The sequence below is a fragment of the Euprymna scolopes genome, chromosome 3 (assembly GCF_053919585.1).
Source record: "Euprymna scolopes isolate OS-2025 chromosome 3, ASM5391958v1, whole genome shotgun sequence".
NCBI lineage: Eukaryota > Metazoa > Mollusca > Cephalopoda > Sepiida > Sepiolidae > Euprymna > Euprymna scolopes.
The window spans coordinates 96,885,900-96,910,899 of NC_136484.1; the positions used below are offsets into that span (position 1 = coordinate 96,885,900).

The 25,000-nt window shown below is 33.3% G+C and overlaps 1 protein-coding gene across 14 annotated transcripts in view; it reads right to left on the reverse strand.

Moving 5' to 3' along the window:
• The window catches only part of LOC145257798 (protocadherin Fat 1-like), a 954,816-nt gene that overhangs the window by 266,373 nt on the left and 663,443 nt on the right, over positions 1 to 25,000 (reverse strand). For all 14 annotated transcript variants that reach the window (XR_013864025.1, XR_013864024.1, XR_013864023.1 and 11 more), the window contains one exon: positions 18,754 to 19,068. Coding sequence is in view for 10 of the 14 variants with exons in the window: in XM_080115697.1 (XP_079971823.1) it covers positions 18,754 to 19,068 (315 nt within the window). In the remaining 4 variants the exon portion in view is untranslated. The remainder of the gene's footprint in view (positions 1 to 18,753; positions 19,069 to 25,000) is intronic.

Consider the following 25,000-nt stretch of genomic DNA (forward strand, 5'->3'; position numbering starts at 1 on the left):
AGGAGGTATGCCTCAAACCTCGCTCTTGCATCATAGTACCGATTGCTGTCTTCCAAAAGCTATATTCATTTAATTCTAAATATTGTTATGCTACTTTCCCCCCCCAAAGACACCCACCTATACAGGCGGTTTGAAAAATCGATGGCATAACCTCCGGATTATGTTCTATATATGCAAAAATGCCTTTTTGAGTAGGAATTACAAATATGAATATTTTGGAAAACAAGCATTCACAACAAACACTCACCTAGTTACAACTACTGGCAACAATTTCCCCCACTCTCGGTCTGCCTAAATCTAAACGCAAGTTTCACGAACAAAGTTTCTTTTCTAGAGTTGCTCGCCTGAGAACTCTTTACCGCGGGCCTATTTTCCAGCTGACTAAAACATGGTTATCTTCAAGTTCAATGTAAACAAGTTCCTGATGGGTCGCCCCCTTGAATAATGAAATTCTACCCAATTTCTACCACGACCTTACACTCATTAACCCTTATTCTCGAGTTGCCTTCAGGCCTTTATAAGCAAGAGTCCTACCGAATTTTTTTGCAAAGGGGATGATCATACTACTCAGATCTTTCTTCTGAGCCCTATGGCTTTTATATTTTAGTGAAATATTGCAATGCTTTATTGGCGTATATGATAATATCAAATCCATACTTATTTTAACTGCGACCACAAGGATAGTGTTAATCTATCGCAGATGTCGAAATAATAGTGCACTATAACACGCATTGTATGTTTGATTTCTTACAATATAGAATGTTTATAAATGGTCCTGAAAACAGACAATTACGAATCTATATTTATTGGAACTTTGGTTTTGTTTTACAGTCCATGGAGACACAAAAAAATGGCCAAAATCCATATATGTAACAAATAAATATTATCTAAAGCAAGATATCTACCTATCTGGTAAAGGTTTGAGTGGTTTTACTCACTTATTCGGTTCGAAAAACATATAGTGTCGAGCGTATGGTGAGAATAAGAAAAATTGCTACGAATTGACACAAATATTTAACGCTTTGATAATGACATATATATATATATATATATATTGTACAAAATACTATTAGAAGCCCACTCAATATGTTGTTGCTGTTTTTTTTTTTTTTTTTTTTCATCCAATGCCAGTAGGTGCAGTTGAAACGTGAACAAATTCTGATTGCCAGACTTCTCGGTCGCCATTGCAGCAACCAGATCAGTTCGTGCCAGACCAGTTTCCTCTTCAATGATGGATTTCAGTGTTACACATGGACGTCCAATTCTCCTTTTTACGTCTGGAGTTCAAAGTAGGAGCTTTCCCGTCGGTTCATCATGGCGACTAATATGACCGGCAAGTGCTAGACGTCTCTTTGTCACAATATTGGAAACACGAGGTACGGAACCATACAATGACTTGTTTGTTGGGTGACTTTTCCAGGATATGTTGTAGGCTAGTCGAAGCATTCTTTTATATTTTCTATCGAAATGTTTTCGGTGTGATACAGAAGAATGGACTCTATCCAGGCTTTGAAGACCTTGATCTTAGTTTCTTTCTTGATTGGACTTGGACTATGCTTGCACTCCTTGAGGATTGTATTGAGTCTGCCCAGGATCTTCTGAAACGAGTCAAGAAGGCTTGTCTAGACGTTGGGCTGTATCTCAATACTCCAAAAGCAAAGTACGTGCATCTTAATCGATCTTTTAACGCATGTTAGTTTCATCGGATGGATCAGAAATTGACTGGAAGGCTATTCAGAGAGTAAAGATGATATCAATGTTAGGATTGCGCGAGCATGGAGTGCACTTCATTCTTCAGAGAAAGTATGGACATCTTTAATCAAGAAAGAAACCACCCAATATATGTCACGGTAACATATATCGGGCAGGTTTCTAACAGTAATATTGTTTTAATTTAATTTTTAAGTTATTGTGGAAACTTCAAATATTAATAATAAAAGTTTTTAAGAGAGCAAAACCACTAAACACTTATGCAGATAGAAAAAAAGAGTAACTTATCTTGCCATTGTTAACATTTGTTATACATTTGAATTTGCGATCACTTTTTCGTACTTCTGTGGATTGTAAAACAATCCTGGAACTTTTTCATTATTTACAAATAAAGAGCAAAATCTCAAATTACACCATTTATTTCTGAACGTTCTATATATTAAATTGCAATCATTTGTTCCGAAACTTCTCGTAGATCCCCATGACCATATATATTCTAAGACTACCTTGCCCTTTTTATTAGCTAAGTATATTTCACTTTGATGAAAAGTAGTAAAAAATTTGCACTTGATAAGAATGTGCCATTTTATTATATTATTTATTATATTATTTATTATATTATTTATTATATTATTTATTATATTATTTATTATATTATTTATTATATTATTTATGACATGGAAATTAAGACTTTGAAACTGATTAGTCATTTTGAAAATAAACCGGTTGGTTTTCGGGTTAAAAATGATTAATGACAAAACAGTTCGGAACTATATACACATATAGAACATGATTCCTAAGTTCAACCATCTTTTTTCCAATATCGGTGGTAACAATTCCAAGATGGATTCAAAATACTTTGACTTTAAATCTTATTCAGTAATACATCCGTTATATTGTTTTGGTAAACACAAAAAAATATATATTGTACTTTTCATATTAGATTTCTATATAGTTGTCATTTTTGATATGAAGTTCAGTACAAGGAAAACTAAAAAAACAAAAAATTAAAAACAAACAAAAACAAAAAAAACAAACAAATATTAATAAAGAATTAAAGCCTTTGAATAGAAGTACATAGATTTCCAAATTGATTTGCAGAGAAACGTCCGATGTGTCATTGAAATCTATTTCAATTACTGTCCCATGAGAATTACTAAGAGAGGAATACGTCAAAGTTATATCCACGTGCGTTTATCATTCATCGGTTAATTTTGCACCGATTGTCTCACACGTGTTTCGAGAGATAGAAATGGAGATCAGAAAGACGAAGATCATGCATAAGAAGTGACTCACTTTTTACCGTAACCCAACTTGCTATTGTGAAAACTGGTATTTATCTCCCTTCTACGGCGGAATGATGTAAGGGTTCAGAAGTGGGATTCAAATCGCCAACGTTCTAGAGCGATAGTAAAAAAATAATTCTGGGGCACTGTCGGCATTACCCAGTAATGACGCCTCAATCAATTAGCGATAAATTAACACATTCTCAAAGTGTAAAATAAAGCATAAAGCATAGAACTGCATAGGGTCAAAGTCATACTTAAACCATTAGGAAAAAAGCCACCTTAACAATAACCTAGACTGACTCGTTTACAAATAAAACAAATAAGTGTCAACACTTAAAATAAGAGAAATGCCAAGAAATGTGTAAGTATGATAGACAATTCTGCATGTCGTATTTAAATGTATATACAGATTACATATATATATATATATATATATATATATATATATATATATATATATATATATATTATATATAGATGTGCATCCATATTCATATATACATACATAGCTATGTATATCCATGTACATAAATGGCTATATGCGTCCGTATATATATATATATATATATATATATATATATATATATATATATATATATATATATATATATATATATATAGTTATGTACGTCCATATATATATATATATATATATATATATATATATATATATAGTTATGTACGCCCATATATATATATAGTTATGTACGTTTATATGTATATATATATATAGTTATGTACGTCCATATATATATATATATATATATATATATATATAGTTATGTATGTCCATATATATATATATATATATATATATATATATATATAGTTATGTACGTCCATATATATATGTATAGTTATGTACGTCCATATATATATGTATAGTTATGTACGTCCATATATATATGTATAGTTATGTACGTCCATATATATATGTATAGTTATGTACGTCCATATATATATATATATATATATATATATATATATATATATATAGTATGTACGTCCATATATATATATATATATATATATATATATATATATAGTATGTACGTCCATATATATATATATATATATATATATATATATATATATATATAGTTATGTACGTCCATATATATATAGTTATGTACGTCCATATATATATATATATATAGTTATGTACGTTTATATGTATATATATATATAGTTATGTACGTCCATATATATATATATATAGTTATGTATGTCCATATATATATATATAGTTATGTATGTCCATATATATATATGTATAGTTATGTATGTCCATATATATATGTATAGTTATGTACACCATATATATACGTCCATATATATATAGTTATGTACGTCCATATATATATGTATAGTTATGTACGTCCATATATATATGTATAGTTATGTACTTCCATATATATATATATATATATATTTATAGTATATATATATATATAGTTATGTACGTGCATATATACATTTATATACGTCTATATATACATATATACTTACGTACGTTCAAATTATATGTGTGTGTGAAGAGAAAGAGAGAGAGAGAAAGAGATTGAGAGAATTCTGTATGTTCATATATATATATATATATATATATATATATAATGCTCACAAGCATATATACCTGTATATACTTGCGTTCGTTTGCAATGCGCACGTACAAGCATATATATAGCTGTTATGCCTTCATTGCTGAGAAATGAGATGATAAGATTATTGTTGCTCCAGTCGAACTCCACAAAGAATGGGAGGCAAATCATGGGTAATTGAGTCGAATTGAAAATAATTTATGAAGAATAAGCAACACTAAAAAAAGAGACAGCAAAAAAAAAAAAATGGTTGCATCTTGGGGTTAGATTTTCTTGAAAATCCCAATAAATGTGAAGGCTGTTGCTGTTCTCAATCGTTGCACAAAACCTAGAGATATGAGGAGGGAGGTGGGGGAAAATGGAGGAAAAGAGAAGGAGCGGGAGGAGAATAGGGGAAGGGGAGGAGACGTCTTGTGGTTGGTTAAAAGTAGCAGAGTGAAAATAAAAGGGAAATTGGAAGCCGGTGAATTGTATATCAGTGATTAGCAAAGCTTTATGGGAATTTGTGTTCGGTTCTTTTTTTAATAGATGGGAGCTGAACTTCTTTTTTTTTTCTTTAAATAAGTGTAAATGCAGGTAGGTATTAGAAGTAATGTGGCAGTAAGACAAGCGAAAGAGGGAGAGAAAATATACAGGTAGAAATGGAAAAAAAAAGGAATAGAAAAGAAATTGAATGTATGGGAGATAGAAAAAGGAGAAAATAGATAAATTGTTGGTTAATGAAAGAAAGGAAAAGGGAGCAGAAGGCGAAGAGAGGCATTAAGTAGGAGAGAGAAAAAGGAAAGAAAAAGGAAATGACTGATTACAGAATAAAAGTAAAGAAAAATAAAACGATGGTGTATGTAGTGGAAAATGAAAGAGAAAGGGGACGAAATTGGAAAAAAACAGCCAATAAGGTAAAGAAAGAACACACACACACACACACACACACACACACACACACACACACACAAAACACAACAGTTAAATGAGTAGAGGATCGAAAAAGAAAGAAAGAAAAAAAGAAAACAAAAACAGAGAAAGGGGTCGTTTATTAAGATAAAATTAGTGGAAATAGAAAATAAGAAATAAAAGGCCGAGAGAGAAAAAACGAAAACAAAAACTGAGAAATAGGCAGAAGAAAGAAAAGAGAGAGAGAGAGAGAGCGAGAGAGAGAGAGAGAGAGTAAAGAAAGAAAGATAAAAGAAAGAGAGAATAAAATATACAGAAAGAAAAACTAATAGAGAAAAAGATAGAAAAAGAAAATGTTGAAGACTAGTCGGACGAACAAGAAAGAAGAAAAGAAAAGATAAAGAAATAATAGATAAATTTAAGAGAATAATATGAAAAGTATAGAGTGATTTGTAGTCAATAGTGAAAGAAAAAAATATTGGATGAAAAAATAAGTAAAGCATGAGTTATCTCCTCTTGCAATCACTACTACTCGAATAATGCGTCCAACCATTAATCACAACTTTTATTCCATTTTGAGGGAAAAAGATAAAACTAATGAGTGTAGTTTACGAAATTTTCGAAAAAGTTCAAATTTCGCAAATTTGGGGGCCATTTTTAGTTCTCTTGAGGAGAGGGCAAACCAGACTTTTCTTTGAATTACAAATACTTGTTTCACATAAATGACCACAATTTTAAGTTTGGACGAAATTTTGATCTAGAACTAACCGAGCACAAATTGAACGGATTTCTACATTAACGCGGATCAATTTCAAAGTCTGATCGGCTGCTGATATTATCAAGTTTTGAGAAACTCCAAGGTTCGCATCAACATTCTCCTTCTTTTAAAAGATGATCCCAAAATTCTGACAATAAGCAACCTGTGAGGACTTTCTTTAGTCATACCCAAAATATCAACACGTCAGAAAATTCTTGAAAAAAAAAAGAAGATTTTTCCTCTTTCATTTCTTTTTTTTTTTCATTTTATGATTTCTTTCTGCTTTTTTTAAAATTATCATTTGCAGTTCCACCCGTTCTTTTCGCCTTTTCTTCTGTTTTTTTTTGTACTTATTTTGCCTCGTTTATATGAAAGAACATCGTCAAATGGCTTCGTTTTTACTAATGAACCCCCACTTTTAAAGGCCAAAATCCACTCGAGGACAAGGATTAATGGAATGCCTAAATTCTTAGTTAAATAACGCTGAATATTATGAGAGGATTGAAAGTAATAAAATAAATAAATAAAATTTGATGACTTGAAAGGAAGGTTTATGACACGTGTTTATTGACATTGGCTTTAAAGATGGCCGTGTCGTAGCCTGCATGGAAGCAATATCGTGGTAGTACATTTCGTAGAGGGAAAATTCTTGAAAAAAAAGATTTTTCCTCTTTCATTTCTTTTTTCTTTTCATTTTATTATTTCTTTCTGCTTTTTTTAAACAGTTCCACCCGTTCTTTTCGCCTTTTCTTCTGTTTTTTTTTTGTATTTATTTTGCCTCGTTTATACGTAAAGTTGCATCTTAGGGAATTGTATTAAATATTGTAATGTTTTAGGGAGTATGTATATATTTATGCGTTTCTATTTTCGTTTAGTGATGAGAGCGTATGTGAGTGTATATACGTGTGACCGTGTGAGTGTATATACGTGTGACCGTCTATCTAAATCAAAATGTAGATACCATGAACAAAGCTTCTTTCTTAGAACTGCACGCCTGTGGAACTCTGTTCCGCTTGCCTGTTTCCTTCCCGACTTCAACCTGGATGTCTTCAAGTCCAACACAAACAAATTCCTGATGCACCCCCCCCCTAAGTAATGACACCTTACAAATTCTCCAATACTATTGCTACACTATCCCTTTGATTACTGTACACACAATGACCCTTATCCCTGAGTGGCCATTGGGCCTTGATAAGTGGTGAACTCCATGTTAAAAAAAAAGTTCGTTGAACACTTAAATGCAGTTCATGACGCAACAAGTATACATACATACATACATACATACATACATACCTTTACAACACAAAGGACGAATAACATTTATTTGGTCAATCAATAAACATATCTGGTCCATCTGGGGTCTTGTTTTGACGGAAAGCTGTAACGAAAATCCTCCCAAGAACGACGAATCCCGGGTTGTATTTTCAGCAACTTTATTCTCGATGTTTCCCCCATTGGAAAGCTGCAACACGGGTCTTACGTTCCTTACATTTGATAAACGTCGGACCTCGCCCCACCTGAGTGCTTCATGCTATTGTGACCAGTCAACTCAACTCTCTGTCTGTCTCCTTCAAGCTCTTAGTACTAATTTCCACGTATCTAATAAAGACCATCCACTCCTAAGAATAGCGTCATTAGTATACGTCACAATAAGAAAATAACTCTACGGGGTGATCAATGGCATGACCGACTCGCGTGTTAGAAACGGTACCAGATTGTAATACAATGGCCCTGTCAATAGGGTCTGTCGGTTAGACGTCTTTTTGTCAGAGTTGAAGAATAAAAGCATACCTTAGGATTTTGGGTGTGGCTAACTTCTTTTATTTCACTTTTTTCTTTCTTTCATTCTTCATCCTATTCCCATCATGTCTTTCTTATGTCTTTCTTTCCTTCATTGTTTCACCTTATCACTTCATTTCTTCAGTCTTTTTTTTGTCAACGTCTTTCTATCTTCTCTCATCTTTTTTACTACTTCTTTTCTCCTTTTCTTCTTTCTTTCTTTTGCTAATACATTTCATCGTTCTTCCTTTCTTCCGCCTTCCTTTTTTTCTTTCTTTTTATTTTGCCCACATTTTTCCGTCCTTCCAGTTTTCTTTTCGTTAACATCTTTATGTTCTTTCTTCATTCTTTCCACATGCTCCTACCCGATCAGACTGTCTAATGATACTGGTTTTCTGACGTAAAATGCACAGGCTGTCTGAAGATATTGGCTTCCTGAGACGAAATTCACCTAACATTGATGCCTTTTTTGTTTTTCTACTTCTTTTTGCAAAACTTTATGTTCTTCAAAATCGAAAACCAAAAACAACAACCTTTTCCTTCTTCCCATTTCCTCGTTCTCTTTTGAATCAACCCCACTTCTTGAGTGGTATTCTAACTTTAAATGTATAAAACATTAATACTGTAACCCTTTTCTCTCTCCCATTGCAAAACTCATTCATGTTCTGCAGGGTAGGGAACAAAAACAATAAAATCCACTAAAAAACAACCAAACCAAACCCTACAAACTAGCGATTAAAGATACAAAAAGCTTGAAGAATAAAAACCTTCTACAAAATAACTGGATGAAACATGAATACTATTTACAAAATAACTGGATTCAGCATTAAATAAACAAAAAAGGTTGATATGCCGTAAAACAAAACAACCAAACCTAAAATGCGCCAAACATTGATTTTATTGTTTTTATTTCCTTTCGTTTTGCAAAGCTTAATCATGTTTTGTAAAACCAAAAATAAAAAACACCAACTTTCTTCTAAGAAACCACCAAACACCACAAATGTATATTTGATAGTATAAAGAACTTGAAGCATGAAACATTTTTCCAAGATTATTGGATTCGGAATTATATTGGACCTTTATTATTCCTAATATTTATAAATGACCTCCCTGACAAAACATGGCACCACACTCTATAACAGGCACGACAGGAAAACAAATTAACACATATCCAAGGAAATAGCAGAAATACTAGAGGTTGACTTCCAATCTGTAGTGGAATGGAGACAAAAATGGATGGTCACATTCAATGCGGCCAAGACTAAACTTGTTTCCTTCAATAATTACAAGAAACCTTCTCTACCACCAATAGTAATGGCCAAAGACTCATTATCTGAAAGTACTTCTTTTAAACTCCCCGGCCTAACGTTTACAGGAAACATGAGTAGGAAAAATTCCATTGAGAGCATTGACAGAACTACTGCAAGGAAAGTAGGCTCTCTCTACCGCGCTAGAAAGCTACTAACGCCCGAAAGTATCCTGTACCTCTATAAGACCACCATTTACCAATATATGGAATATTGTTGTCACATTTGGGCTGGTGCATCCGCTACTAGTCTCTCACTCCTAGACAAGGTTCAAAAGAGAATCGCCAACCTGATAGGTCCTGAACTATCATCTAAGCTTCCGAAATGTTGCATTCCTCTGCCTGTTCTACAAGTATTTTAATGGTGAATGCTTTGTCGAACTACAAGCACTTGTACCCCCTTGATGTAAATACCCTGACAAACCAGACAAGCAGCTAAATCTCACCCCTACACAGTAGAGATCCATATATGTATGAGAACTTTCTACTCCAGTAGTTTCTTCCCCAGAACCGCTAAACTTGGGAATTCCCTTCCGGGTCCCTGCTTCCCTTACTGTACTGACAAGCAGAAGTTCAAGTGTAATGTGAACCGACATCTTGCTGTCCAACTCCCTACATAGTACCCCTGTAGCTTATGTCTCTGATAGTAGCCTCTTACATCAAAGTGGCAATGTGCCTTGTTTGGGGTGAAAATGTAATAAAAAAATTTTTTAAATATAATCAGAAAATGGTTTATATGCCATAAAACAAATCAACAATCAAAGCATTAGGAATAAATATTTGAAGATATAAAAGAATAAAACCTTTTTCCAAAATTACTGGATTCGAGATTATATAAGCAAAAAAAAAAGGCTGATATACCGTAAAACAAAACAATCAAACCAAACGCCATAAATAAATATCTGAAGATATAAAGAACTTGAAGCATAAAAACTTTTTTTTCCAAAATTAATAGGCCCAGCATTAAATAATCTGAAAAAGAGTCGGTAGGTCGTAGAATAAAACAATCAAATAAAACTATCTTTTCTGTATTTCGCCAATATTTTCTCATGATTTTTCTTTCACAAATATTTTCCCATCTTTATCCTTTCTTTCATCCATATTTTTCGCATATATTTATCTTCTTTTCCTTCATTGTTTTCGTCCCTTCCTTTCTTTCGCCATATTTTTCCATCTTTATCCTTTCTTCTTTCACCCATATTTTTCACATCCTTTCTCTCCTTTTCCTTTATTTTTTCTCCCTTTTCTCTCATTTTCTCATCCTCTCTTCTCTTTCTCCATTCTTATCTTCGTCCTTTCTTTCTTTTTCCAGCACTTTCCCCATCCCCGCCCCGTTGTTTCTTTCTTGCGTCCTTCTTTTTTTTCACATCTCATTCTCCTCTTTTTCTTCTTCCTTTCTTTCTCTAACACTATTTCGTCTCTTCTTTCCTTCCTCTTCTCCCCTCTTGCCTCCCAACTCTTCAATTTCAAAGCCAGAAACTAACAGCAAGCAACTATGGATTAGTTGTGAAAACAGGAAATGGGTGGAAACAGGTCGGCAGGGTGCTATGTACCTGAGACGCACATGCAAAAGCTGCCAACATTTACAGCAGGAACCAGATTTGCACCTCTCTTGGGTGGCTGACGAATTCGTTGCACAACCAGCCTCCTGGCGACCCGTCATACTTTCCTTCAAGAAACATAGTCAAGTTTAGATTTTATGGACCCAAACCAAGTTGAACTTCTCATAAAAAAACCCTTAAAACTTTTAAAAAATAGATTTTCATTTTTTTTTATTGACATATTTTATTTTTGTATTTTAAGTTTATTTTTAGAATAAGTGAATTGCCACGAGGTCAAAATGTTGTGATTGTTGAACAAAGGTGAGGAAAATATTGAGCATATGTCAAGAAAAATGATTTATACAATTTAACACGCATAAAACTTTCTTAGACAGCGTATTCATAAATATACATTTTCTATGTGCATCGACCTAACGTTGCCCAGGAGCTTACTTTCATTATTGCTTCGATTGGCTTGCCTTCCCACGAAGTCTGAATTAGATTCAAGTTCGTTTTTTAATGTGAGTAAAATCTCCCCCCAAAAATACTCCATAAAGAGGCACTTCGGATTGAAACAAAAATTAAAATTACATCAGTTTAGAAAGATCTCTCCTTCATTTACTAAGGACAGACTAGTAAAAGTGTAGCATATGAACAGATAGTACACTTTGCTCCTAGCCGACAGGCCAAGAATCGTGTATTTTTCGAGTTTTTTTTTAAATTTTAAATCGTGTAAAGACATTCAAATTATTTTGTATGTTGCCAGAAATGTTTTTATAAATATTTATACATGATAAGTTATGAAAATATATAGCAATTAAGCTACACAGAATTTTCCGCTTTTCACCCTTGTTAGGATTCGTTAGGTTATTGCATGGAATTGATGTTACTGTGGTATTAAGTTTGGTAGTAAGACAATCAGATTCTTTGTTATTCCTGCTCTCATTTTCAGCAGCCAATGGTCGAACATTTATTAAGCAAAGGTTCAGAGTACCTCTAATTCATGCTTTTCTTTGTTTATTTTTAGAGTGAACGAATCATCTCTCATTGTGTATAAAAAGTGACCAAGTTTAAATTTGGATGTGTTTAGATATGTCTGTTTATATTTTTGTTTATACTAGTTTTATTTATTAATTATTAATTATATTTATTACTAGTCTGGGTGCTCGGCGTTGCCTAGGTGTTTGGAGGTGTATGTTGAGCAAAATAAATAAATAAATAAAAGTGATAGTAGGCAAGCAGGCTCGAACCCGTTCTGCGAAAGAGGAAAAGAACGTGTAAAAAAAGGTGACTTCTTTGCTGTTGCGCTCATTGCCAAACCAAGAGTGATGGATGTTTAAATTAAGGCTAGTCAATCAAGAAGAGGGGATAATTTTTGAAAATATCGACGAAAAAAGGGAACCCCTCCCTGTAGAAAAGTGCCCAGTTCAGGATGAAGAAATTAATGTTTTCGGTCAATCTTTTTTTCGATATTTGTTGTCCAAAGGGTCAAGCTTCAAAACTGTACTGATCTCATGAAAATCCGTCACCTATGTCGAAAGGTTTAGGCAGACATACATACATACATACATACATACATACATACATACATACATACATACATTTAAACAGACAGGTGAAAATTAATAAATTATTATAAATATTGTTAATATTATTATTATTGTTGTTAACAACAACAGCAACAATAATAATAATATTAACAATATTTATAATAATTTATTAATTTTAATTTTTTTTTTTTTTTCGCTGTTATCCTAAGATAAAATTTATTTTGTGCATGCATCCGTTTGCTACTTCATTTCTCCAGTTTAATAAATTTTGGGGTTCTTTAAAATTTAGGATAGCAAATTTCTCATTAAGGCATAGTGTACATGGCTCGTATAAATTTTTACACGCACACACACACACACACACACACACACACACACACACACACACACACACACACACACACACATATGTATAAGGGTATATGTGTGTGCTTATTTGTGTAAATGTCCAAAATTCCTCAAATATGAACAAAAATGCAATAGTATTAGAATACTTTGATAAAGAAAAACAAAACTGGATCAAGTCCTCTAATCTGCGTCATGTGACAATTTGCTTTTAATGAGATTAAAGTGTTATTTCGATTAATCCTTTTCATCCATAAGTAAAAGTAACTGATGTGAAATTTAGCAAAAATAGTATTCAAATTCATTTTGGCAAAGAAGAAATATAATTGTGCTAATATTATATGCCCCCCTCCAACGTCTAAATTTAAAAGAGCAACACTTTTACATTAAACTGACATAGGTAATTGAACCCCCTGGTCAAATTTCAACAATTCATAAAAAAAATATTTTCTTATATTACGTTTCTGAATTTTTGAGATGAGGATTGACTATACATATTATTTGGATTCTTTGGACTACTGCTCTCATTTTGTGTATTATTTTCGCAACGTTTTAGCCGCTGAAACCTCTGACCTTCTTCAGGTGTATCTAGTCAAAAGTGGGAATCTTTCTGTTGAAATTGGGAATCTGCACTAAATATTTAAGGGAACTCGTTATTTAATCCATAAAGTAAGCGTGCTCTTCTTTCATCAATCATGATTGGGTAGAACTCTTAAGTAATTCCCAATTGTATTGTTGAGTATCGCCCACACTGAAGATTGAACCTTCAATATCAAGAAGAGTGTAACTTACAAGTGAGTCTTACAAAGTACTTTATCCATTTGCAGAGCCGTGGCATAGTGGATAAAGTATCTGGTAAAATTAAGTTGTAAATTACATTTTTCTGCTGGTTAAATGAAAACCAATACAATTTTAAATGTGTATATATTATAAAAGTGAATTCTGGGTTTGAACGTGCACGAAATGAACTCTACAAAATTACTTGTTTCAATTTTTGGTCTACAGACTTGAAACTTGATATACGCGCTATTCGGACATGTGGAACACATCCAATTTAGTTTTTAGCCTATAAACATAGTTACTAAGGGGTCAAAATTGGAAACTTGGAACTTGACAGGCATAAGTCAACTTAATGTGTATCCTCTACGCGTGTGCAAATATACATTCATATGTTTAACTGCACTAGTTTTTTTAAAGTTTTGATATCCGTGTATCCTTAGATCATATGGTAGCAAACTGCTGGAGAGCTAAATTTTTTGGCTTCGATTCAAGTTGATGGCAGCCAAGTCATATTTGTTTATTCATTTTCTTAATTTTGAAATCACTACAATATATTAAGCACACTATAATAATCAATATCGAATTAGCTTTATAATAATAAATATGAAATCTGCATAAATTAAAATGCAAAATATATAATTACAAAATACATAAATACAAGCTTCTGAGACTGACCTTCACTCCTGGTTTGACATGGAGCACATGCATCAAATCTGTTGGCAAGGTCGCAGGAAAAATGGTTAGATCATTCTACCATTCCAGTATCTCACTATTGATGCAATTCTCTATTTGTATAAGAGCAAAGTATATTCTAATATGGAGCACCGTTGCCACATCTGAGCAGGAGCAGCTCGGCGCACCCTATCTCACCTTGACAGAGTTTAAAACCAGCTTCGGAACTTAACAGGTAATGCCCTTTTCTCTTTCCTGCCACCTCTTTCCCACAAAAGAGACACTACGAGCCCGTCTCTGCTCTATCGTTATTTTCATGACAAGTGCTTGTCTTAGCTTCAATCTGTAGTCCCCACACCTTGCCAAACTTTCACATAAAAACACTCAACTAGCTCCAACCACTATCAACAATTTTTCTACTTTCTATTTGTGCCTACATCTAAACGTAGCATTCATGAACAAAGTTTCTGTCTTAGAACTTGCCCACCTGTGGAACATTGTTCCACTGTCCTGCTTTCCAGCCGATTCAAGTCCAATGTAAACAAATTCTTGTTGCTTTGTCTCCTTAAATAATCTGAGTTCTAAATCAATTACTACACTACCACCTCACATTCATTAACCACTATCTTACATAGTAGTAGAGATTTGTTACTAGTCACTGTGGAATTTCTGCTAGCATATCATGATTCTTTTACTGCTGTAAATGCAACAAACCAAATCAAATCGAAATCAAAATAGTAACATGAGAAGTATATCTTATCGTTGTATATGTATTTTTTTTTAATCATATTCTTACTTCTTTACTTTTTCCAATAACTTGGAAAATCTCTCTATCAAATTGCAGAAACGACAGATTAATTTGAATGTTTTCGACATCAGAAAACAAGAAAAAGATAGAACGACTCCAATATTTTTTTTAACAGGTTTAGAGCTTCTCAATGTGCAAATTGATATCAGAATAGAAAAGTCTATTCTCACTTTGATGTCAACCCAAACATTCACGTTATGGTGGGGGAAAAGAGAATGAATAGATGATGATGATGATGATGATGATGATGATGATGATGATGGTATCTGTCAAAATGCTGCTAAAAATATTTAGCAATCAGGAATATCGATTCTTGCTATCTATATAAAAGATGTAAATTGTCTGTGTCAATAAATGAATGAAAGAAAGGGAGAAAAGTAAAAATTATTATTAAAATTTCTGAAAAAAAATGTATATATAAACCCAATAGTCTTATTTGAAAAAAAAAAAGCAAAAAAAAAAAATAAAGATATCTTACACCAAAAATTGCAGTAGTTGATTAAAAAAAAAGAAAGAAAGAAGACGCTGCGTCATTGTCTTAATTTAGCGTGAATATTTGGCTTTTAGGTTTGGAAGACATTTTTTCTTCATTTTTGAAGAATTCTACTCGGAACAAGGGGAGAGAATTCAAAGAGTTATAGTTTTTCAAAGAATTTATCAGAAAATGGATGAAATGCATTTTTTTTACAATATATTTTATTCGTTAAAGTGTGAGGTGAAAGTACATAATACTCTCCTTCACATGTTGACACTGGGTTTCTTAATAATAACAATTATTTCAGCATGATCCGTATTCTGCATAATAAGTATAAAAATTTAATAAAAAATCTACGGGTTTTTATTATTTGGTTTATTATTCAATATCTTAACTTAATCTTATTAATATATATATATATATATATATATATATATATATATGCGTATATACATATATATATATGCACATATATACACATATATATATGCACATATACACATATATATGCACATATACACACATATATGCACATATATATATGCATATATGCATATATATATGCATATATATATGCATATATACATATATATGCATATATATGTATATATACATATATATGCATATATATGTATAAGTATATATATACCTATATACATATATATGCATAAGCATATATATGCATATATATATATATATATGCATAAGTATATATAGGCATATATCTATATGTATATATATGCATATATATATATATACACATATATATATATGCATATATGTATATATTCATCTATATATGTACATATATATATATATATATTCATGTATATATATGTGCATATATATATATGCACATATATATTTATATGCATATATATGCACACATATATATATATAAGTACACACACACTGTAAGGTGATATGTGTGTTTGTGTACATATATAATTATATGTATGCTATATATGTGTCTAGAAATATATATATTTTTTTATTTTCCTCGTGTGATTGTACCTCTTTAAGAACAAATGAAAACACGTTTATTCAATGTTTTTAGTGCTATGCTAAATGCAAGACAAGATTTTATTTCAGTTGCTTTTCGCAAAGATGCAGACGGTTTTTGACTCATCTAAAATAATCGATTCGAGAATGAGAACAAGGGATGATTTTTAAGAAACGACGCTTATAGCCAATAAATAAATTTAATTGGAAAAAATGTAATCGATATCTTGTCATTTGTGTTTCGGAGTTTTGCTTCTCGCATTTTTAAAAGAAATTAATTAAAAATTGATCTACTTCATTTCATTTACAACTATAAAATCTACGATTGTTATTTCTTAAAATGTAAGGTCAACTTCAAATATTAGCCTCCCTAAATATTCGACTTCAATTCCTTAGCATCCAAACGTCCCATTTCGACTCCCAAAGTTCCCAAACGCCCCACTTCAATTCCTAAAATTCACAAACGTCCCACTTCAATTCCTAAAATTTCTAAATGTCCCACTTACATTCCTAAAATTCACAAACGTCACACTTCAATTCCTAAAATTCACAAACGTCACACTTCAATTCCTAAAATTCACAAATGTCACACTTCAATTCCTAAAATTCACAAACGTTACACTTCAATTCCTAAAATTCACAAACGTTACACTTCAATTCCTAAAATTCACAAACGTCACATTTCAATTCTTAAAATTCACAAATGTCCCACTTCAATTCCTAAAATTTCTAAATGTCCCACTTCTATTCCTAAAATTAACAAATGTCCCACTTCAATTCCTTAAATTCACAAATGTCACACTTCAATTCCTAAAATTCACAAATGTCCCACTTCAATTCCTAAAATTCACAAATGTCCCACTTCTATTCCCCAAATCGATAAATATCCTACTTCAATTCGAAAATTCATGAATGTCCCAACTCTTTAAATTCCTGAATATTCTGCTCCAACTTCTAGAATTTCAAAATATTCCACTATTTTTATAAAAAATCACAAATATCCCACTTCAACTCCTGAAATTCTCTATGTCTCACTCAGATACCTAAAATTCCCAAATGCAGCACTTCAACTCCTAGAATTTCAAAATACCCAAATTTATCTCAAAGTGTTCTAATTTTCAGAGTTCCTGGTGATTCTTCAGATATTAAAATATCTGAATCTGACTGGCATTTTCAAAAGTTTGATTCTATTCCTAACCTAATATGTCCTACACTGTCTGTTAACTTCCAGCTCCAATTGTATTGTCATAATGATGTATCTCTACACTTGTTCTACCATTATAGAATCTAACGTTGTGAAGTCTGAAAGTATAAGGTCTGACTTCAACTCCTCAGCTTCCCAAATATTCGACTTTAACTCCTAAGCCACCATTCATCCATACATGGCATATTGTTTCCACATCAGCGATGGTGTGCCAAACTGTTGCCTGTTTCTCTTGGACAAGGTGAGGAAAAGGATTTCTAACTTAATAAGTTCCGCACTGTCTGTTAAATTCCAGCTCCTGTCGCACCACATCACTATAGTGTTGTATTTCTGTGCTTGTTCTACAAGTACCTCCATGGAATGTGCTCTGATGAACATACTGCACTTGTATCCCATCTCAACAAAAAGAAAAATACCCCTGACCCACTCAACAGACAGAAAAATCCGACCTTTTCACTGTAGCGATGCTGAAAGATGTTCTACTCTAATAGATTATTTCCTTAGACTATGTATAAATTTAAATGTAATGTAAACAAGAGTCTTTCTTTCCATCTACCCACCTTTGTTGACTCTGAATAAATCAGCCCTTTAAACTTTAATAGCAATATACCTTGATTGACTCTTGATTTAATAGCAATATACCTTGATTGACTCTGAATAAATCAGCCCCTTAAACTTTAAAAGGATTATATACCTTGATTCCATCTGAAGCGGCATTTAATTGAGGTGGGTTGAACTGGCTTCCCCCAAAGGAATAAGTTTCATGGGAAAAACAAATTCACAAGTGATCCCCAATCGCTTGTATATCCCCATCAGGAGAGATGATGATATTTGTTTGCAGTTTTTACAGAGAGGTGTCGACGTTTTCCTACATACAACGCCTGGTATTCTTCTATGGTCATTCATCTGGTACTAGCCAGACTCAATGTTACTTAGCTTTGATGGTCCAATGAAAACCGGTATATCAACATGATTATGCCGTGTATATTTAACTTAATTCGTGGTGAAACATTTTTTTTTTAAATATTAAAAAAGAGATTGCTTACCAGTGAACTGATCAATTTTGAAATATCCTTCTGAATTTCCGCCGGTAATTTCAAAAGTTAAGTTCTGCTCGAGACTGGTATCCAAATCATAGGCCTGGATGCGTATTACTCCGATATCAGGTCCACTATTTTCAGGTACTGAGGCATTGTAAAGAGGCTCAACAGTTTGGGGCACATTGTCATTCGTGTCATTGATGCGTATCAAGACTTCTTGGTGTGCATAGAGAGGCACAAGGCCCTTGTCCTGAGCGTATACTGTTAGCCAGTAATGTGATACTGTCTCCCGATCAAGCACTTGCGCTGTGTAGATGGTGCCTGCAATAAAATATAAAATATAGAATTAAGTTAAACTTTTTAAAACATCAAATCCGTAAAAATATATTCTTACTAGGGAGGGGGGGATCAAATCTTAAATTTTGTAATATATATTTAAGTCTTATATGTAACTAGAATCTATTTTTTTATAAGAATACATACATACATATATATATATATATATATAATATAAAGCTGAATATGTGTGTGTGTGTTCCTGGTCACGAATAGGCTCCTATATGGTTGACTATTTTAAAAAACTGATTACATATAATGATAGAAGATGTATTCAGACACAGGAATGGGTATGTTTGATCTGGCAGAACGGTGGTTCATTAAAATTGTGGGGTCTGCGTTCGCACCTGGTCCACAAAGTATGGAAATAAAAAATGTAAAAATTAAAAAAAAAACGTTTACAAGTATTTTTGATATAGATGTACATAAGAATACTTTGGTAAGTATGTTTTAACTTAAATAGGGATGGTTTAATAAAATTGTGGGGTCTACGTTCACGCCTGGCTTCCATAGAATGGAAATAGGCACAAACTTTAATAAAGACTCTTCATATCTATCTGCGTAATTATACTTTGATAATTATGTTTCAGTTTGAAGAAATATGGTATCATAAAATTAAGGGGTGTTCGTTTCCACCCGACCTCCATAGAATGAAAATATGTCATAAAGTTTAACAAGGTTTTTTAATATAGATCCACAGAATATTGTGATAAGTGTTTCAATGTAAACAGGTATGGTATAATAAATTATGGAGTTTATCTATTTTATTTTTATTTTCATCATATTTTGCTTTGGTTTTGATACCCCCAAATTCAACCCAAATTTACAACGCTTCCTCTTCATAACCTATCATACTTTCATAAATCAGAATCCATTTTCTGTAGGTTGTTTTGAACCCAGTCAACGACGGGTACTTTGCTAGTATATATATATATATATATATATATATATACATATATATATATATATATTAGTTGTCATTCGAAAAGTAAGGCCTCCTATTTTTTAACTCAGAATCTAAAATGTTGAAAAGTTATGAAAGCAAGGGTGGTATCATTAAAATGAGCAACCTTTTTTGTGCTCCACAATGTACATCAACCAGCCTCTTTTGATTTTTCCCGTGTAAAAGTCTGAAGTTTGTTTCGTCACTCACATCTGTCTTAACTCTGAATTCGATGAACCCATCTCCCAACTGTGCTGACATTAACTGCATCGGCTTCATGAACGTTCAACAGACGCCGATGAATGTTGATTGGTTCAATTTTTTCTGTATGAAGTTATTTTATGACACATCTGTGCTACTAATGCACATCCATGACAAGGGTTGCTTTCTTAGAGTCTCACACCGTCAATATCTGTAACAGAGAGATGGAACTTTCAGGTCATTAATGCATGTTCTGTCACCAATTCAGTGCAATTTGCAATCTCCTCTGATCTATTTGGATGGAGTAAAAAATAGGAGGCATCGTGTTGGAATGTCCCTTGCACATAGATAATTTATAGAGGGGGGCATTTCAATGTGAGGATGTATGGAATATAAGTAGATTGAAGGCAACATTAGACGAGAAGTTTTCTTTATCATTATTATGATGATGATGATGATGACGATGATGATTTTAAAAAATTATTACAAATCTTATTTGCTCTTATTAATTTAACTCGATATTATGGTTTACATAATATATATAATAATATGATAATATTCTATCCGGGATGGGTATATTTGCTGATGATACAATGCTCTATAATATGCATAGGGGAAGAACAGATGTACATAAATCTAAGACAACGGCAGAATCATTAGTAAATGACCTCCAGACTATAGTGGAATGGGGCCGCAAATGGGTGGTAATGTTTAATGCTAGTAAAACTAAGCTGCTCTCCTTTAACAATTACAAGACGTGTCTCTAACCCGCTATATCCATAAAAAATAGCACCCTACCTGAGAATTCTACCTTCAAACTCCTCGGCCTAACATTTGCGGGCAATATGAACTGGAACAAATACATAGAAGACATTGTAAAGGCTGCTGTAAAGCAGGTGGGTTCCCTCTATCGTGCTAGAAGACTACTCACACCTGAGAGTATCCTGTACCTCTACAAGGCCACCATTCGCCCATGCATGGAGTATTGTTGCCACATCTGGGCTGGTGCATCTACTACTAATCTCTCTCTCTTAGATAGTCCAAAAAGCTTCCTTTCTAGGGCAATTGCTCTTGACATATCAAAGGCCTTCGACAAAGTACGGCATAAAGGCCTACTTCACAAGATTTCCAGCTATGGTATAATTGGAAATATTTTCTCAATCATTAAATCACTTCTCTCTGATAGGCTCATAAGAGTAGTGGTTGATGGGCAGAAATCAGAGGTCCTCAGTATTAATGCTGGAGTCCCTCAGGGGTCCATCCTGGGCCCAACTCTCTTCCTGATCTACATCAATGATTTCCCAAAACACATACCTAAATCATTCGTTGACATCTATGCTGATGACATGACCATCTATGGCAACACAGCAAAGGCCGTAAATGACAAAGTTCTCTCTGATTCTCTCTCCTCTGATCTTGAGCGTGAAGTACAGTGGAGGAAGAGGTGGCTGGTTACTTTTAATACATCTAAAACCAAGCTTCTATTTTTACATCATCAATGCTCTGATTCCCATCTGGCATTAATTGAAATGGATGGCTCTCGTCTAGGAAAAGCTCCATGTTTTGATAAGCTTCTGGGCTTGACCTTTACTCCTGAGTTGAAATGGAACACATACATCAAGCCAGTTGCCAAGGTCGCTGGAAAAATGGTAGAATCCTTCTACCACTCCAGAAGATATCTCACTACTGATGCAATTCTCTATCTATATAAAAGCCAAGTACGTCCAAGGATGGAGTACTGCTGCCACATCTAGGCAGGAGCTTCTAAAAACAGCCTATCCTGCCTTGAGAGAATACAAAATAGGCTTCTTGGCTTAGTGGGGGATGCCCTTTTCTCTTCCCTGCAACCTCTCTCCCACAGGAGAGATGTTGTGAGCCTGTCTTATTTTTATCATTACTTCCATGGCAAGTGCTCGTCTGAGCTCCAATCTCTGGTCCCCCCTCGCCAATCTTTCATGAAAAACACCCATCTAGCTGAAACCACTGCCAAAAATTTTCCCCACTCTTTATCTGTGCCAAAACCAAAACGTAGATTCCATGAACAAAGCTTCTTTCTTAGAAGTGTATGCCTGTGGAACTCTGTTCTATTTGCCTGTTTTCCACCTGACTACAAACTGGATGTCTTCAAGTCCAACATAAACAAATTCCTGATGAACCGCCCCCTTAAGTAAGATACTTTATCAAATCCCCAATACTAACGTACTGTACATGCAATAACCCTTATTACCGAGTGGATTCCTGGCCTTGATATGTGGTGACCACCTTATAAAAAAAAAAAAAAGAGTTGTCAATCTAATCGGTCCCACTTTATCAACTAAGCTCCAGCCCCTGTCTCATCGCCACAATGTTGCATCACTGTGCCTGTTTTACAAATATTTTAATGAAATGTGTTCTGATGAACTTGTTTCACTTGTACCCCCTTGATGTACATATTCCCGACAAACCTGCTTAGCAATAAGATCTCACCCCGTCACTGTTGATGTCCCTGAATGCCAGAAAGCTTTTTTATTCTAATAGTTTCTTCTCTCAAACAGCTAGACTTTGGAATCCCCTTCTTGCTGGCTGCTTCCCTGGCTCTACTGATATGCAGAAGTTTAAATGTAAGATAAACAAATATCTTGTTAATCTTTCCTAGACATGGCTTCAAATAGTAGCCTCTTACGTCCAAGTGTCGATATGCTTTGTAAGATGCGAACATGAGTAAAAAAAAAAAAAAAAAAAAAAATATATATATATATATATATATATATATATATATATATAATATTTCTGTAAAAATTCCCTATTTCAAATGACGGAGAATGTAGATTCGTAACAGTTTTTAAAACGTGCCAATGATGGCCGTTGGTTGGAATTAATTCTGCAGCAAATAAATTTATGAGTTTATACCCCTTTTTATACCCTACTCTGCCTCTCTTCTCATCCTTCTCTCTCCATTCCCCTCTTTATCTCCTATTCCCCCTCTCTCTATCACCCCTTCTGATGCTTTCTTAGACAATAAGAAATACAATGTTGACCAATTACTACATCATAACATGAAAAACCACTCTAAATGTCGCCCCCCCTCCCCCGACTGAATAATTCTGTTCCTGCTGACCCCTCAAAATAAGGAATATTGAAAAAAAAAAAAGAATTTATCTATATTTTTGGTGAGGCAATGTTGTAAAAGAATGTATCAACTATGTGGGGGTGTCTTGTGTAGTTTTTGACTTTTAGTTGGACACGCTTACACTCACGCACACACACACAGACAGAAAACATTTTTTTATGGAAATTACTCCAGACAGGGCGTGAAGCTACTTGATATAGGAAGCTAAAAACAAAAAAAATTCTACTTCAAAAACAGTCCAAAAAATTCTACGTCAAAAACAGTCCAATGATAAGCGCTCGATGGATAGATTCCAACCTACAAAACAGCAATTGTTCCCCCTTTGTCAGAAATATCGGCTCATTGAACGTGAGGACTAAAGGACAAAATAAGAAAAGTGAGAGTAAACCCATGGTTCACTTTCTACCTCCCCTTTTTTACTTCGTATAAAAGATTAAAACATTTCCAGTTTTAAAATCTTCCGGATTTAAATGTTGCTTTAATTTTTTGTTTGAGACAAAAAAAAAAAAAAAAAAAAATATACACTTACTATAATTAATTACAGCCCAGTTTTTGGCAGCTTCCATGAGCATTGAGCATTTTTTTCTTGCCAAACTAAGTGCCTATAATTGAAAACTGATTATACACATGACATGTAGAGCCGATTCCTGTTTATCTAAGAAGGACACAAATCTCCTTAATATTTAATTGTTTTATAAATACATTGAATTAAATATGACTAGCTTGCACTCTGGTGTTGCCCGGGAAGTAACGAGAATCTTATTACTTCTGTTGTTTCCGCTGAGATCCATATTATAATTCTTATCTTTCTTTTAATTTCTAAAACAAAGCACAGCTTCTGTTTCTGAATATCCCACGTAAATGCTGATCTCACAATATACTAAACAAAATGTTACCACCATTGTGCTCTTTGAAAAATTTTACTTGAGTAAAAAAAAATGTTGTGTTTGATCTTGGTACAGAACTTTATTTTCAATTGCATCCCTGGACTTCAGATGGAATCAGAGGGAAAAGTTGATGGTGTCATGAAATTTCTTGAAAAATACAATCCTTATTAAAACTAATCTATAGTTTTTAACTGTCATCGATTTCTATAACAAACGAACTTTTATATATATATATATATATATATATATATATATATATATATATATATATATATATATATATATATATATATATATATGCTAGCAGGATCCATATCCCAGCATTTCCTGGGATGGAATATAGAAGAATTATTTAATTTTAAATAATCCATGAAATATTTTAAGTTTACTGTATGGAATCCGTGTATATGGATTTGGAGGGTGATAATTTAGAGGGAAAAATCGAGATCATTGTATTATAAAAAATTGTTTAGTTCTCTCACTACTGCAAGAACTTAGACACTAGGGTCGAAAAGTGGGATTGAAAATTCAACACCCCAGAGGAGGGCCACTCTGTCCTGTAGAAAGTTCCTGGTCAGCCTTGTATGGATTTCCCAGTGAGGCCACCCCAGGCGATTAGCAATAAACTAACCCCTTCATAAAGAGAGAAGGCGAAGCCTGGGAGAGTGGACCTCCTAGAACTGCACAAAACTAAACTCCAACTGCAAAATTAACAGGAACAGGGTCCTTACAGAAATGCTCTAATCTCTGTTGATTTTTGGGACCAAAGATAAAAAT